General features: G+C 52.4%; 5 protein-coding genes across 5 annotated transcripts; 4 read left to right on the top strand and 1 right to left on the bottom strand.

Annotated features, from left to right (window-relative positions):
- Positions 1–1,417: 1,417 nt before the first annotated feature.
- CMQ_6828 (protein kinase domain containing protein) lies at positions 1,418–5,582 on the top strand (the record flags this gene model as incomplete). The annotated part of the gene is made up of 4 exons (XM_014320514.1): positions 1,418–1,654; positions 1,721–2,827; positions 4,352–4,666; positions 4,863–5,582. 4 exons carry the CDS (start codon positions 1,418–1,420, stop codon positions 5,580–5,582), a joined length of 2,379 nt encoding a protein of 792 aa, XP_014175989.1.
- A 1,234-nt stretch (positions 5,583–6,816) lies between these two features.
- CMQ_6952 (phosphoglycerate dehydrogenase-like oxidoreductase) lies at positions 6,817–7,911 on the top strand (the record flags this gene model as incomplete). Its single annotated transcript, XM_014320638.1, has 1 exon — positions 6,817–7,911. One exon carries the CDS (start codon positions 6,817–6,819, stop codon positions 7,909–7,911), a length of 1,095 nt encoding a protein of 364 aa, XP_014176113.1.
- Positions 7,912–9,049: 1,138 nt separating this feature from the next.
- On the top strand, positions 9,050–10,120 carry CMQ_7019 (uncharacterized protein; the record flags this gene model as incomplete). Its single annotated transcript, XM_014320705.1, has 2 exons — positions 9,050–9,654; positions 9,715–10,120. 2 exons carry the CDS (start codon positions 9,050–9,052, stop codon positions 10,118–10,120), a joined length of 1,011 nt encoding a protein of 336 aa, XP_014176180.1.
- Positions 10,121–10,575: 455 nt separating this feature from the next.
- CMQ_6547 (short chain dehydrogenase reductase) lies at positions 10,576–11,457 on the top strand (the record flags this gene model as incomplete). The annotated part of the gene is made up of 2 exons (XM_014320233.1): positions 10,576–10,873; positions 10,943–11,457. 2 exons carry the CDS (start codon positions 10,576–10,578, stop codon positions 11,455–11,457), a joined length of 813 nt encoding a protein of 270 aa, XP_014175708.1.
- Positions 11,458–12,554: 1,097 nt separating this feature from the next.
- Positions 12,555–15,957, bottom strand: CMQ_6617 (uncharacterized protein; the record flags this gene model as incomplete). The annotated part of the gene is made up of 9 exons (XM_014320303.1): positions 12,555–12,568; positions 12,941–12,997; positions 13,065–13,209; positions 13,273–13,423; positions 13,594–13,747; positions 14,255–14,470; positions 14,811–14,919; positions 15,103–15,830; positions 15,900–15,957. The coding sequence occupies 9 exons, from the start codon at positions 15,955–15,957 to the stop codon at positions 12,555–12,557; spliced, it is 1,632 nt and encodes a 543-aa protein (XP_014175778.1).
- Positions 15,958–15,988: the final 31 nt, after the last annotated feature.

The following is a 15,988-nucleotide window of genomic DNA, read 5'->3' as shown; positions in this document are numbered from 1 at the left end:
CTGTTTTAAGCCTCCAATGAGTTCGATAAGCGTCCCGCAAAAACATCCGCAAAAACAAAGCTTGACTTTCTCGAAAACCATCCAGCAATGTCGTCTGTTTCAGCCGTGAGAGAGTGGCGAAATCGGTTCCCAGAACCGCAAATTCTGAATTAGTTGTGAGCGCGGACATTCCATGCAAAACTCTGCATCACCTGAGATTGAAGTCTCTCCTGGCATCCAAATATGACACTGGACATTTTGAAGTATCTGTAAGCCGTTTACTCTTTGCTCCGCAAGAGACAAACATGCCAATTTCAGGTAGCCTGCGATGAGTAACACATCTAGGCGCCGAAAAAGCCGAGCCTTGTCCATGTTTATGACTCATTTCAATTACTGGTACACGTTCTAGTTTCCATTTCCCGGTTTGGCTGCTTGAACGGAAGGGCAGTTCTGGAGGGACAAATTCGATTCACCTTCATCAAAAGGCTTGACCGATGAAGCGTGAGACGAATCACACGGGGACGGGATAGAAGGCAACTTTAACTAATCTATGTACGGTTAGCTTCGGCCCAGACAATCGAGCACAAGCGGGTCTTTCACACCAGACTTTTAGTTCTGATGTCTTCCTGGGATAAGGGTCTCATTGCCTCGGACTCACTGCCTCGGACCTAAAAAAGGGTTAAGCGCTTCGTGATACTGGTGCTTATGTCCCTAAATAATTATAACCCCTCCTCCCATTCGAAATTTCTGTCAAATTGACCCGCTCATCCATCTTACCTCGGAAAACCACTATTCTCTTTTTCGGTAAAGAAGAAAATTGTTGCCAAAATATTTCACATTGATTCTCATCATGGCGGCCATGACCATGTCAGCCTGGTTCAGCCGACCGGGAAAAGGGAAAAAATCGCAATCAGTCAGCAGTAATGCCCATCTTAGCTCTGCTAGAAGAAATCGTGGCGATAATTCGAGGACAGTCAATGACAGACAACTTGCGGCTGCGGAGTCGACTTCCATCGGAGCTAAAAGGACTGTCCCGCCGCAGCTGTCAATCAGGGATAGATCTCTAGCCGGAGTAGCGCAAAAGGCAAAGTCGGGTTCAAAAAAGTACAGTGCGATTGACGCCCTTCGAGAGAATGTGAAAACCATTGGTGTGAAACAGACAAGCAACTTCGGAAACATGTTTTATTACCCTCCTGGAAGCATCGGTAAACTACTTCCTGATGATACAATTGCTCAAATCATAAAGGAGGTGTGCAATGGACAAAACAATAAACAGTTGCTCCACTTTGTTGTCGACAAAAAGTTTCCGGCCAGGAAAATTTTCTTCATCTGTGCTGTGCATGGCCTCAAGAGTGTTTTGGGCAGCAGCTTGGAGCTGTTTAGGGAAGCAAAGCTACACGACGGGCGGTTGCCCATCACCGATTCAGAATACAAAAAAATGTCACTGAATCATGACATCAGCAGCGATCTCCACTTGGCAATCAGCGAAACATTCATGGAGAAGCAATGGGCAGTTCTAGTACCGAACTTCGATGACGACGTAAGGGTGTTGGAACTCGATATGAAACAACCTCTACCTTTTACTCACGTGGAAATGGAAAAGGCCAGCGGCGGCTTCAGCACAGTGCATAAAGTCGTCGTACACAAGGAGTTCAGGAAGTACAAGACTTGCAAGGTGAGTATGTGGTTCAGTGTGGTATAGGCCACGGGACGTATAATCTAACATTGTCTCCTTATCCAGGATACTAGGAACACGGGCGAAATTGCGTTGAAGGAAATTGTTTTCGAAAATGGTGGATTTGATAAAGAAGTATCGGCCAATATCGAAATTCGAAATATCAGACACAAAAATATTGTCGAGTACATCGGAGCAATCCATCGCGGTAATAATTACTACCTTTGTTTTATCTGGGCGAATGGACATGACCTGGGGACATATTGGAATGCAACCAGAACCCCCCACCTGTCCAGCGATTCCGTAGAATCTGCCATCCGGCAGGTTCGAGGCCTCATGGACGGCTTGGACAGTCTTCATCATATAAGTGTTGACCATCACTTCCGGCACACGGACATCAAGCCAGCCAACATTCTCAGATTTGTCAGAGACCCCGGGCGGGATTCAGAAAGCATTGGGACGCTGAAACTGTCCGACTTTGGCCTTGCTCGGCGTCATACAGAAGCGACCGAGAAACGCAACGGCACAACGGCACAAGCAGCGACCACTCGGTACTGGCCGCCCGAAGCAAAATATCGCTCCGACAAAACCGGATTGACCCGCCGGTACGACGTGTGGTCAATGGGGTGCGTCGGGATCGAGCTCGTCATCTGGCTCCTGAGAGGCACTAAGGGACTTGACCAGTTCAACCGGTCGCTCGTCAAGGACCAATACTTTGAGAAGTCCACAACAAGCCAAGCAGCAGACAGGATTGAAGTCCACTATAATGTCTCCAACATCATCACTACAATACTAAAAGACCCGGGGTTCCAGGGGAGGACTGCGATAGGTGATTTCCTGCAACTCATCCAGGACAAAATGTTGGTCGTCAACATCAATCAGAATCTCGGCTCCAACCTGGAAGTTCCCAACTCCGGCTTAGTTTCGGCTTCGTCTAAAGTCCGTGCCACTGCAGCGGAGCTGGTGAAAGATCTCGACCTCATACTTCAAGGACATGGTGGTAGTAACTACTGGTTCACGGGCAAGATTCGAACGCCGTCTCCAGCCCCGGGCCCGACCCCCAAGATAAAACCACCAACCCTGACTGTGACTGTGGATGACTATGACCTCCACGGGCTGCATCCCAACGCTGATACCTCCCACGATAGCGGACGGCGGGGTCAGACGCACCATGTAAGCCCCCAAGTGAGATTGCAGGGTCTTCGGTATCTGGTTTCGTGAAGCTAATCCTACAATCTTAGAGTGTAGGCCTTTCGCCCAATAGTCACACTGACACACCGCGCTAATGGTGCGAGTAGGAAGTAAGCACATAAAATGGCGTAGAATTTCTTGCCCAAAGACAGAACGTAGCTGACGCTGAATTAGTATGTAAGTCGTTGTGCAGAACACCTGGATTTGTTTTGTCATAGCTGGTTCTTGAGTCCCTTGGGAATCCTTGATGTTTGATGGTCAAGTCTGTTGTGGGAACTTGTCAGTGGCTATCCACAACATTGGTAGGATTGGTAAGGGCATGCTTGTCTGATTAATTTGTGTTGACTATCGCGATCTCATCTCTGGTGCAAAGCAAGCATGCCATTTTCTAGTCATTGTTTTTGCGCCTACTCTCCTCATCTCTAACTATACTCATGCGTCTATTAGACCGTTAGTTTATCCGGCAACGCCTTTTAAAAACGTCTAGTCATTGACTGCATCAGATTGCAAGTGCTCTCACCTAGGTAATATAATAAACTGTTAACTATAACAGAAGCTAAATACATTGTCTAGATTGTATGCGCCTTCGTTCTTCTCTACACTTTGTCATTACTAACGTATCCATAGGGTCAGGTAGGTTCTGTACCAGACAACAGCATAGGCTCGTCATGGCTGCTCCTATTAACAAATTGCATCAGCTCGACGATGCGTGGAATTTTCACCTCGACAACGAGTTTGCAGCCATGGTTCTCCAAACCCACGAGCACAGGAAACTTTCGGCTTCGGGAAGAAAGACATATCTTTGTCAAAGGTGCAGAGAACTCGATTTCAAGCACGTTTCCCTTAGCTTCGACGACACGTGGAAAGACCTGGAAGCCAGATGTGCCAATTGTGGCTTCTGCGCTATGCGCTGGAAGCTGTGCAAGGACTTGCGTCATATACGCACATTTAGATTCGAGCGGAGCGGATCTCGACTAAAGTTGAATGGGAGAGACGTGCTTACCATCTGTCGCGTTATTGGTAATCTGGCCATCGTTAGGACACAAGTTTGTAGTCATAGCAAAGGCTGACCAGAAACAAGGCGCAGGCGGACTGCATGACGAAGCCCAGATACAGATAGGCCTCCCCCGACTTCCATCAGCGGGAAGTCCTGCCGCCATGAGGACTATTAAGGAATGGTTACGAACTTGCGACGAGAGCCACCCGCAATGTCGTGTTATTCGCAAGCAACCCTCCACTCTTCCCACGCGACTACTTGATGTGGGTGAGCCCGGATCTCTAAATGTGCGCCTGTATGAGCCGAAGAAAAAGGATAACGTCAGATATGCTGCTTTGTCTCACCCATGGGGACAAGGGCCACATTTTTGTACCCTGCCGTCCAACATCGAGCAGTTTAAGAAAGGTATTGACTATAAAACGCTACCAGCGACTTTTAAGGACGCTGTACTTGCTACGCGCTCAATCGGGTTGCGATACATTTGGATCGACTCCCTGTGCATCATCCAGGGCCCTGGTGGCGACTTTGAGCAAGAAGCCCAGAAGATGGAGGACGTCTTTAGCTTAGCTTACTGCGTTCTGGCTGCATGCAGTGCCCGAGGCCAGAGCGATGGCATGTTTTCGCCTCGACCGGAGCGGCATGTCGTGATGCTTGCACAGATAAACAAGGTTCCGATATACGTGTGCAACTTTATCGATAACTTTCAGCATGACGTGCTACAGTCAAACCTTAGCGGCCGCGGATGGGTGCTGCAAGAACGAGCGCTTGCCCGTCGGACCGTCTACTTCTCCCAGACACAGCTCTACTGGGAATGCGGAGACGGTGTTCGTTGCGAGACTCTTACAAAAATGGACAAGCAAGTTGCTTTTAGACATATCACAATCCGTTAAGAAAAACAGAAGGCACTACAAGTGCCGAAACTAATGATTAATCTTCTTATTTAGCAAACTTGCCTCCTTCTTGGGGGACCCGAACTTCCCTTCCACGATCTCCGGTGCGAACTCACGGCGAGGAGAAAAGATCAAGCTTTACGAAGGCCTGTACCGTCAGTATTCACGGCTTCAATTTACGCATGCTACCGACCGTCCGGTGGCCATAGCCGGTCTCCAGCAACGCCTAATCCGCGACTTGGACGCCGTCGGTGGCTTTGGCATCTTTGATGACGGGCGAAGCCTGCTGCAACACAGCCTTCTCTGGCAACGCGGTCACGAAATCAGAACACTGACCAGGATCGACTTTGGGTCAGGCCGGGCGATGCCCAGCTGGTCGTGGATGGCGTACCACGAAGGAATCGACTATATTGACCTGCCATTAGGTAACGTCGAGTGGCTGCAGAGCGAAGTCTACAGCCCCTGGGCCAACTCTGGCGCCCTGGTCTGGAACACCGAGTTTGCAAAGTCGTCGTTGGAGATCGGCATCCGTGTACGCGAGTTCCGAGTCGACTTCAATGTCAACGTCAACGCCAACACCACGCCTGCGGAAGTGGCTCAAGCGAACATCGTGTATGATGCGCCTGATCCGTCGAGAACGAGCACAGGAACTATCTTGTGTGTGCTCATGGGCAAGCTACGGAAAGGCAGCACGGCGGGCAAGCAGTCGACCTACTGCGTCCTGCTCGTACAGTCTCGAGGATCGCGTGTGCGAATGGGAGATCAAACATACGAGAGAGTGGGAGTTGGTCTTCTGTCCGGGATGCTGATTGATCTGAAGTCGCCCGGGATCTTAGCCAGGCTTCGGTAAATGGAGGCTTTTGTTGTCAAAATGCAGCGGGGTGACGCACAAGGATGCTTATGTAAGCAGACCTTCATGGACGACGTACCAGCGCACACTGTTCACCGGTCGGAACAGCCGCTGTGCTGAAAAAGGTTGCAAGCAAGCAAAATGCTGCAGTTTCGTAAGGTGCAAAGAGTAATACCCAGTTGCGAATAAAAGCAGATAGTCGTAAGAAAAGATACAACAACTGCGAGTAGGGTCTAGGGGCTAAAGATTGTCAGTGCGATGTTTGGATAAAACTTGGTGGTTACAAGAGGGGTCAACGATCCAATAGGGAGCTGCGTCCTTATAGACCCCTGAGTTTACTCCGTACTCCGTACGGAGTACAGAAGTCAAATATGGCGAACTTACCCTGTACTCAGTATTGGCAGCGGACACTTCCCGCTTTGACCCACCTCTACGGGGTGTACGGAGTATCTCGCGATGAACGGAGTACAGCACGTGTACGGGGTAAAGTAGCTGTAACGCATCTGATGCTGTTCTTGTTTTTTTTGCTACATAGTATTATATTGCCGCTTTCCTACGCCCGCAGCTATGGCGCAGTTGTTGGTACCGAGTACACTACCTGGCTCTCCGGCCTTGAGCGAGCACACAAATCGGATGATGCAGGCAGAATACAGAGTACTACACACCCTTTCGCGAAGCAAATGAGATGGAAAGATACGCAGGAAATCGGGCCTGCCGCGACGACACGGCCAAGACCTTGCAAGACACCTAGAGGTGGCAGGTAACTCGGCTCCTGTCGATAGGTGAGATGAATGGTAGTGGGATATTTAAGATTCGTCTTACGTCGGATGTTAAGCACTCACGTTGCGCTTTTTAGGAGGATTCGTCTCAGATGTGTTGCTCGATTCGTCATCCAGGAGTCGGGACACGGGACTGAATTCCCCGGACTTGATTGCGATTGCGTGTGTTCAGCGCATATGGCGCATTCGCGTTCATAAGTGGAAAATAATTAGTGCGATGGGGACAGCGCTTACACGCTGTAAGCCCGCCAGAGAGCTATGCTGTCTAGCGTATTGCAGGCCGAGTCGGCCAGCAATGCCCCGAGTCAGCTGCTGATGAGAAATCCAATCGACAGCTCTTCCGTCTGTGAGCCCCGCCGCCCGATTTCTCCGGCACCGCAGCCCCTCTGCGACCCCGTCGGCACGACACATTTGTGTATATAATTCTCAGCCTGCCATCCTACCAGTATCTGTCGATGCGCCCGTGGACGAGAACAAGCATTGCGTTACGCTCCTGGAAGCCAGCCCGCGCAGCCACACTGACCAGAGCACCGATCCAACTGTCCTTTTCTCGATCGCCGTTTGCCACCACGAGCGGAGCCATGGCGCCGGCCCAGATCAACGCAGCCGACCTGACGCTGCTGTACCCGACGTCGCTGAAGCTGGACGTCAGCTCGTTCGAAAGCTTCTCGGTCGCGCTAGTGCCGTACGACGTGCGCGCGCCGATTCCCGACGAGCACGCGGACGCGGACATTCTAGTGACGTGGACGAACACGAATCTCAAGGACGCGGCCGGCCGACTGCGCCGCGTGCGCTGGATCCAGTCGCTGGCGGCGGGGCCCAACGACGTGCTCGGCGCCGGCTTCGACCCGACCCAGGTGGTGATCACGACCGGCTCGGGGCTGCACGACCACACGGTGGCCGAGCACACGCTTGGGCTGCTGCTCAGCAGCGCGCGCCGGCTGCACGAGATGCGCGACAGCCAGCTGCAAGGCCGCTGGCCAGGCCATCTCGGCGGCCCCCAGCCGGATCGGCCGGCCGATCGCTTCACTACCCTCCGTGACGCTCACGTGACCGTCTGGGGCTTCGGCAATATCGCCAAGGCGCTCGTGCCGAGTTTGCGGCTGCTGGGCGCTCACGTGACCGGCGTCGCCCGCAGCGCCGGCGTGCGCGACGGCGTCGAGGTCGTCGCCGAGGCGGATCTGCCGGCGCTGCTGGCCCACACCGACGCCCTCGTCATGATCCTGCCTGGCTCTGATGCCACGCGCCATGTCCTCAACGCCGATCGTCTCCGCCTGCTGCCTGCTCACGCGTGGGTCGTCAACGTCGGCCGTGGCTCCTGCATCGACGAGGAAGCGCTCGCAGATGCACTCGACCAGGGCCGTCTCGGCGGAGCTGCCCTCGACGTCTTCGAGACGGAACCCCTCCCCCCCACTAGCCGGCTCTGGAAGACGCCCAATCTTGTCATCTCGCCCCATGCCGCCGGTGGCCGCCCCCAGGGCGCCGAGCGCCTCATCGCCGAGAACCTGCGCCGCTTCATCGCTGGCCAGCCGCTCAAGAATGTCATCTGATGGGAGGCCTGTGTCCCAATAGACTGCCTACATAGACGAAATCACTTGATGCAACGGAAAACAGCGTCTGACGATTCTATTTCGGGATCTTGGCTCTTCGGGAAAGAGTCGAAACGCACGTTGCAAAAAGCTTGTCCATCCCCCCGTTTCAGCACTACTGCACATATGCCTGTTTGTTTCTCTTCCTCCACAAGCCGGGCTGCATTCGCTCCCGCCGTCTGCATGGATCCTGGAACAGTTCTGTTCAGCTCCTTAGTGCCATACTGTTTCATCGTGCATCGGCCCCAATCTAATCCGTGCACGTCAGTCGCCAGCTGTGTCTGCTCTGTACGATACATCTGTTCTCCGCCCTCGCCTGGATGGATGGTATCTTGCGACGAACTCCGTAAACAAAAGACTCTCCTGTATCCTCCCGCTTCGGTTGTCCTTCTGATCAGTAGTGACCATGGCGCGTATCGAAGAGAGCGCACGGAGGCCTCCTACTCACGTTGTGTCCACCTCCTTTCCCACCTTCCCGCCTCGTCGCGCACGGCTTCTGGTTGGCCCCATCAATCCTGGCCGTTTTATTAGGCTTTTCCGTTTTCCGCCTTCCTCACTTATGCTTGTGGGGCTCAACATATGACAGAAGGAGACCCGTGCAGTTTCAGGCCGTTTCAGAACACTGTCCTGATCAAGCCGGTCGTAGCCCAACACTCGCTTTTAGCCTTTCGCCCTTTGGCCCGTTCGTGTGGATCCTCGCCGCACTGCTTGACGTTTTAGGCGACCGGGATGAGAAGGCACGCGCCAGCGGCAGGGCAGACAGCCCGAGCAGCTCAATCCCGCATTGGTCGCTTCAAGTTGCTACGACGTATAATGGCGGCCGCATCCTTTTTTCTCCAAGGGCGCTTCTTCTCGCCGTCATGCACGTATCTTTTAATCAACTTCCGTGTCTCTTTCTTCTCTTTCTCTTTCGTTTTACACTACGGCCTTGACGGCTATGCACGGCTTTGACAGTCGTTTCGCTTCTTAACATTCTCTTTTTTTTTCTGCCTCTATTCTCACGTTATCCTTTGCTAATCCTGCTCTCTCGCCTCATCTTCCCTGGACCTACTTCATCTGACGCCCCTCAACGCATCTTTTGCGACAACATTTCGTCACCATGATCATTGGACGAGGCCTTCTGGGCGGCATTGCCACCGATCTAGAAGACGGAACCAAGCACCTGCTTACAGCTGCACTTCCCGGCATTGTTGTACCACCGACAACAACGGCCAGTGCGAGCTCCGTTTTCGAGAGCGCCGCATCCGAGAGCACCAATCCCACGAGCACCTCCAAGGCGAGCCGGATCACAGCCAGCGCTGACGGCGGCCTCACCAACAATGCTGGCAATGGCAAGGGAAAGGGCAACGGGGCAAACACAACCACTTCAGAAGCTGCTAGCACCGAGAGCATCTCAAGCCAATCAGCACCAACATCATCCGATGCCATGACAACAACATCCACGTCTGCTTCTACGAACGCCGCTGCCACCACATCTCCTACCACGTCTTCTACTACATCTTCTACGACGTCTTCTGTCGCCTCTCCTTTCGCCTCTTCCAGCAACACTTCCGCCCACTCTTCTGCCGTCTCTTCTTCTGTCTCTTCGGTCACCTCCTCTGCCACCTCTACAGCTGCCTCTACAACTACCTTTTCTACTTCTACAATCGCAAGCTCCAGCACGACACTGTTGACATCCGCCAGCGCAGAACCAGCGTCGACAAGGTCAGTTGCAGACTTGCTGTCACTCGCTCCGTGCTTTTGATCCCTGCTAACGCAACCCAGTCCCGCGTCGTCTGCCAGCGCCACGTCCACGTTCGCAACTATTGTCACTCGCAAGCCGGCCGTCGCCGCCACCACGGCCTCGCCCATTCTCTCCCCCGCAACTGCCGTGTCTTCCATCGTCGCCACCATCTCGGCCGCTACCACATCGCTAGCGGCCGAGGCTGAGACCATAGAAGCCAAGGCCAAAACTAGCAGCGGCGGCGGCGGTGGCATGTCCAAGTCCATTTTGGCCGTAGTCATCACCGTGCCCATTGTAGTGGTAGCATTGGCGGTCATTGGCTTCATGCTGTTCCGGCAGCGCGCCGGCCGCGGTTGGCGCAAGAGGAACACGAGGGCGTACGATGAGGAGTTTGAGAGCTTGAAGAAGAAGCACAATGAAAAGTTCAGCGTCACGCAAAACTACTAAGCCCGGAGTCATGGATAGCCGCAAAATAGCATCAGGGTTTATAATCTACATCAGATTAGAAATAAGGCATTTCCCTGCTCCCGTAAGATCCACTTATACCCAATGTGTATTTGAAATGCATCCACTTTAGACATCCGATCGAGTCCTGACGCCCAATATCGAAATGGGCTGATTAATACAATGTTCATGACGTTGCGGTGTTTTTTTGGACGTTGATTGGTCAGACTAGCTTACGCGTAATTCCGTGAACGCTTCACGGAAAGCCGTAAACATTTGTTGCATTGGTCAGCGAGACCCCCGGCAGAAGAAGCACGGCTTTTTTTTTGTCCTTTTTTTTCTATATAAAGCTAGACATGATAGACGAGCTGTCTGGAATAGTCGTAGTTCTCCATATCACACTCTTCAGATCACTTACTCTTATAAAAAGCATACTCCTCAAACGCTAATTAGGCAAAATGGTTGCAGACACTCTATCACTCGCGGGCAAGACAGCCATTGTCACTGGTTCTGCCAGAGAGAACGGCATCGGTGCTGCCATCGCCACGGTCTTTGCCCGCAACGGTGCCAGTGTCGCCATTCATTACAACTCGGACAACTCCAAGCCCCGTGCCGAGAAGGTGGCTGCCGAGCTGTCCAAGGAGTTTGGAGTCAAGACCATAGTCCTGCAGGGCGATGTGGCAAAGCAGGACGCCGCTTTTGGCCTGGTTGAACGGGCTCTAAAGGGCCTTGGCACCGGCCACATCGATATTCTGGGTGAGCAACGCTTGCTTCGTCGCACAGCTGTGTTGCTTTGTACATCTCGTAGCTGACCCTCTAATGCAGTGAACAATGCCGGCTATGGTGCTGGCACGCCCCTCACCGACCTGACACCCGAGGAGATCCAGGTCGAGTTTGGCGTCAACACTTGCGGCTCTATCTACATGACGCAGGCTGTCGTCAAGGTCGGCAAGATGCCGCCCGGCGGCCGCATCATCAACGTCGGCACCATTGCGTCCAAGCTCGGCCTCGCACAGGCCGGTCTCTACGCCGCCACCAAGGCCGCACAGGACAGCCTGACGGCCTCGTGGGCTGGCGAGCTGGGCAAATCGCATGGCATCACCGTCAACACCATTGCGCCAGGCCCTGTGGCCACGGACCTGGCCGCGTCGATTCTCGTAAACAAGGACGGCACGCCGACCAACACCCAACAAACCATGCTCGGGCAGACACGCGCCGCAGCCCGACTTGGCACAACACAGGATATTGCCGATGCAGCTTTGCTGCTTGCCTCGGAGAAGAGCCGCTGGATTACCGCGCAGTTCATCTCGGTCAGCGGCGGCATCACTGGCACCATGTAAATATGTGTACCGCCATACACGGCACAGAGCAGAGGCATTTTGCCTAAAAATGTTAAACAGATATAGATGGTACATTTCAGGCAAGGTTGATCATAGCAAAGGCGCGAACTATGCAGTCGAAATGATACATATGAGAACATGTTATCTCTGTCCTTCGTGGAGAACTAATGGAGACACAGTGTAGAAACATCACAGCTCGAAATTGACTGTGCAAAATTCAACAAATAACGCCAGCCCGGTTAGCTCAATCGGTAGAGCGTAAGACTCTTAATCTTAAGGTTGCGGGTTCGACCCCCGCATCGGGCTCAATTCCCGGTGCGCCTGTACTTACAGGCAGTTCCGAACTTCATAAGCTGGCACAATTTTTTTTGTCAAGATTATGCCTTGTACTTAAGCTAATAAGAAGGATTCGAATATTATATAGCTAGCTCCTTTAATCTCTGTCAACGTCCAAATAGGAAACACAGCGGGCCAGTAGCCGCCTGCCCAGTTGCTGCTTCCAAGTTCTGTTGTTTGGCTAAAGAATGTTTTCTCTTGTTTTACTTTTTTGAAGAGCAATGATAAAATTAAGTTGTTAATAGGCTACAAGTAAAAAATAACATTTTTATTTAAAAACAATTTAGGTGTATTCTGTACCAGTCTTAGTTATAGCAACTATTCTTCGACTATCAGAGAAGTCCATTTAGCGACGATTCGCCTCTTCCTTATGTACATGTCTTGTATACGTTTCTCCTTGTTTCCACTGATCATGCAGGCCTTCCATTCAGGCGTAATGCATCACCTTCTAGAGGAGGCCAGTACTGAATATTTATTTGGAAGAGCTACTCTCGTTTGATTCGCATTGTCATCACCATGCCAATCGCCCCCCGGTTGTCGCGCTCGGCCACAATAAGTGCATAATACAAGACACTCCTCGCGAAAAAAGGTCTGTGCAAAGTTGTGAAGAAAAGGACAGTCCGTAGTGTCTTTGACCAAGACGTTTTCCGGCCGGCAGTCTTCCATGACTACGCCACACTTGTTAATGACATGCGCAATATCCGATGCACGCTGCACCACGCCCTCTGATATCCGTGGGGCGATCGTTCCCACGTGGTCTGTCAGGCGCCATAGACTGAGCCCGTGGATGCATTGCAGCAAGATGCCTGGGATGCATATGTACTGGTTAGTTTTGGACACGCAGTCATCTAGTGGCCGAACCACGCTTATGTGTGCTAGCATTTGCGGGATGCATGTGTCCTGCAAGTCGAGCAGTCGGTCGTACGTTCTCGTCTCTCGCTGAAAATGCTGTAAGGCTTGGCGCTGTAAGACCCCTTCGTAGTGTACTAGTCCTTCCCACGTCTCTGAGTAGTATCAGCAGGGGAGGACAGGCAACTCTTCCGCCGCTTCGTCAATTTTTAGTCTCTGAAAATTTATGGCGCCTTGCCTTCTTGCACCAACTTCTGCCAAGCGTCTTCGTTCTTTGGCGTGTGTGGTAAATACTTACCTGCAACGGCGCGAAACTCTCGACCATACCAACGATCGTTAATCTTAAGAACAGCCTCTATGGGCCCGGATGGGGTCTCTTAATGTGATAGCCAAGACAGGTGACTATGCCAGCCAGCACGTACTTCGAAGCCAGTCCTCATTCTCATAGCTACCAGGCCCGTCAAAGTGCATCAGCCGAGACACTTGAAAATGGCCGCGTCCTTCATTCGAGTTAAAGGCGCCATGGATAACACGAACCTTGCACTCGCCAATGGAAATTAAAGTTATCTAGTGATAAACGAGTCAGCACAGATAACATAGAAGTAGCCGTCTTAGAAGAGACGAACGTACCGGAATAAAAGGGAACGTGTCGAGCATGCCATCATCTAGGCGTCGTAGCGTTGGCTGCAACAACGTGTAGAGTTCGATCAAGGTCAAATCCTCTTCGGTTAGCTTGATGCCCTGCACGAGAATGCTGTGGACGTGCGGAACTTTCTCCGAGCTGCGATACAGAACTGTGTCTATGTCATACCACGGCCAGTATGTATTGCGACCTAGTATGTACCGGTCAAGGCAGGACTCCCAGAGTAGCGCTCTAGAATGCCCTCTTCGTGATCTACATGCTCCTAGATGAATCTGGTGATGTCATTGCAGATTGTGCTCGCATTCCACCACTCATTCTGGTAGCCTGCGATCCGCATCTTGTCATACCCCTTGCCAATGGACTCCCATTCCCTGCGCTCTTCAAGCCATGGTATCAACTGGCGTCGTTTGACAGATGTCACGTAGTAGGCATCGGCACCGCAGTCGAGCGCCGTATAGCCAACTGTTTTAAGAGGTCGTCATCTTTGACATGCAGTTTCTGCTCCAATGTAAAAATTTGGCATACGTGAACCACGCGCCTCATGTATGCTTCCATAGCCACAGCCTGGGCGGATTTTTTTGGGTTTGGAGTCTGATGAAGACGCCATTGGAGAATATGGTAATCAAATGTACAGTAGTGAAAAGATTGGCCAATACTTGAGGAAAAGGAGGAGTGGGCAGGAGATGGAGAAGGAGAAGTTGAAAGGCATATCAGTGAGTGTTGTTAGGCAAGCGTGGATTGTTTTTGGAACGGGCGCGCGTCATTGTGGCGTGTCCCCGTTATTTGGCCCTGGTGCACCACGAGGGCCCGAGACTTAAGCACGACGCTGTATCTTACATCAGGCCTGCAAGATCTGCATCATACGGATGCTCTTCCAGAGCATCCGGTACCAGTTCGGTAGAACAAATTAGTTTCCCAACCTTGATAATACTGAATAGTGCCATTGTTTGACTAACAGTTTCTACTAACGTTTTAATAGAGCCCCTACAGTCATTACTAGTGTGCCCATCTCGCCTACTTCGGCCGTCCAGTCTTCCCATCTAGATGTGGTTGTCGAGAGACAGCTTTCGTCAATCATTACCTTCACCAGCTCGCCTTCGGGTGAGACTGCGTAGATTGAGTTCTTTTCAGTGACCTTCTTCACTTCTGATCTCCATGTCTCCAGGTCTTGAGCGGCCCACATCCCTGCGTTTCGTGCGAGAGGAAGCATTATGTGTCTGCACGCGGTCATGTATGCATATGTATCTGCCGTTAATCGGACGAGGATATTAAGGAGGTCGAAAACGAGAATAGCACTGTACGGAATGTCAGCAGAAAACGACAACACTGAAGATCGAGAAGGCTGCTTACCGCTTCAGTGACTCGTTGTATATCCAATCTGCCCATGAATTGTCAAGAGAAGCAGGAAGTTTTAGCTTTGCGATGCCACCCTCCAAAGCGACGATAGCTTCGAAGACAGCCTTTGAATGTTAGCAGCCAACCGAGACTCTAATCGAGTTCAGATCTAGACACACATCTACAGTACGAAGCAAGGCTGCATCCAGACTGTCATGATCAGGCGGGGCGTCTTTGACGCGCAGAATGCAGTAGACTAGAAGGGCCTGGAAGGATGCCAGCAGCTCCCAGCGATCAAACTGTTTATACTGTCTGTTGTCAGGTCGGTCGTGGTCATGGAGGGATGCGTAAGTTACCTTTTCCAATATGTTTTCTTGCTCAATCTTGACTACATCCCAAGGAGAATGCTTGCGCGACTCTGAGCAGGTACTAAAGAAGTAGATGATGCTCAAGCAAGAAACGAGCGGCTAGCTTCCACATACACGGTCAGCAGACGCGAACGAACGGGACCAGTCGAGATGTGAGCCTGGACAGACCTGCAGCCGGAGCGTGCTTCCCGACCGTGCCCACTCAAACATGACTGGGCTCATGAATGGCGGCAGCGCTACTTTTCGCAGCAGCATGGTGGGGTAGGAGCAGATAATCTGCACGGCCAGCGCCGCGAGCGGGCCTTTGTGTGGTTGCAGAAAAGTACGGCGACCAAAGGGGGGCGTGTTCGAGGCCAGGCAGTTCCATGTGCTTAACTGGACCTCGCTGTGGCTCGCAGTCCCCGGCTGGCCGGCATCGATTTCGACGACGGGGTATTGCGAAATCGGGTTGAGACCCAGCGGGTAGTGGTTCCCGCCTGCGGAGCCGCCAGTGTCGAAGCTAACCGGAGGCACCGAGCTAGTCTCAATCGTACCGAACGCCGCGATGTGGCCGTGGTACCTGGACAGGGTCATGGCGCCGACCAGCTGCTCCGCCACTGAGCTCACAGTACCAAAAGCGGTCTCGTCCGGCACCTCTGCCGGTTGTGGTGGGCTGGAAGCGGTACTGAGATCACACTCGATCCCACGGACGGCACACCGGACGCAAGCAGCATTGCCCGCATCGGACGGTCGGATGCAACGCGTCTTGGCACGTATGCACGTGGTGCATGATCTCCTGCGCGAGCTGCCGGCATCGGCCAGCCTGGTGCGGCAGTAGTAGTAGTGGCGTTTGCGTGTAGACTCTGGCGTGATTGTATTAGCACAATGGAGCCTTGTCACGCCTACGTATGCGCCGCGAACAAGCGTATTACCTCGAGGAAAGGTCTTCTTGCAGAGAGGACACTGGTGGATGCCTGCTTCGTTCTCCATTGGCGCTTTATGCGCTAGTTGCACAATCTTC

The sequence above is a fragment of the Grosmannia clavigera genome, assembly GCF_000143105.1.
Source record: "Grosmannia clavigera kw1407 unplaced genomic scaffold GCSC_108, whole genome shotgun sequence".
NCBI classification, from domain to species: domain Eukaryota; kingdom Fungi; phylum Ascomycota; class Sordariomycetes; order Ophiostomatales; family Ophiostomataceae; genus Leptographium; species Leptographium clavigerum.
Note: the sequence above shows the minus strand (reverse complement) of the source record. Positions and strands in the feature narration are given on the sequence as shown.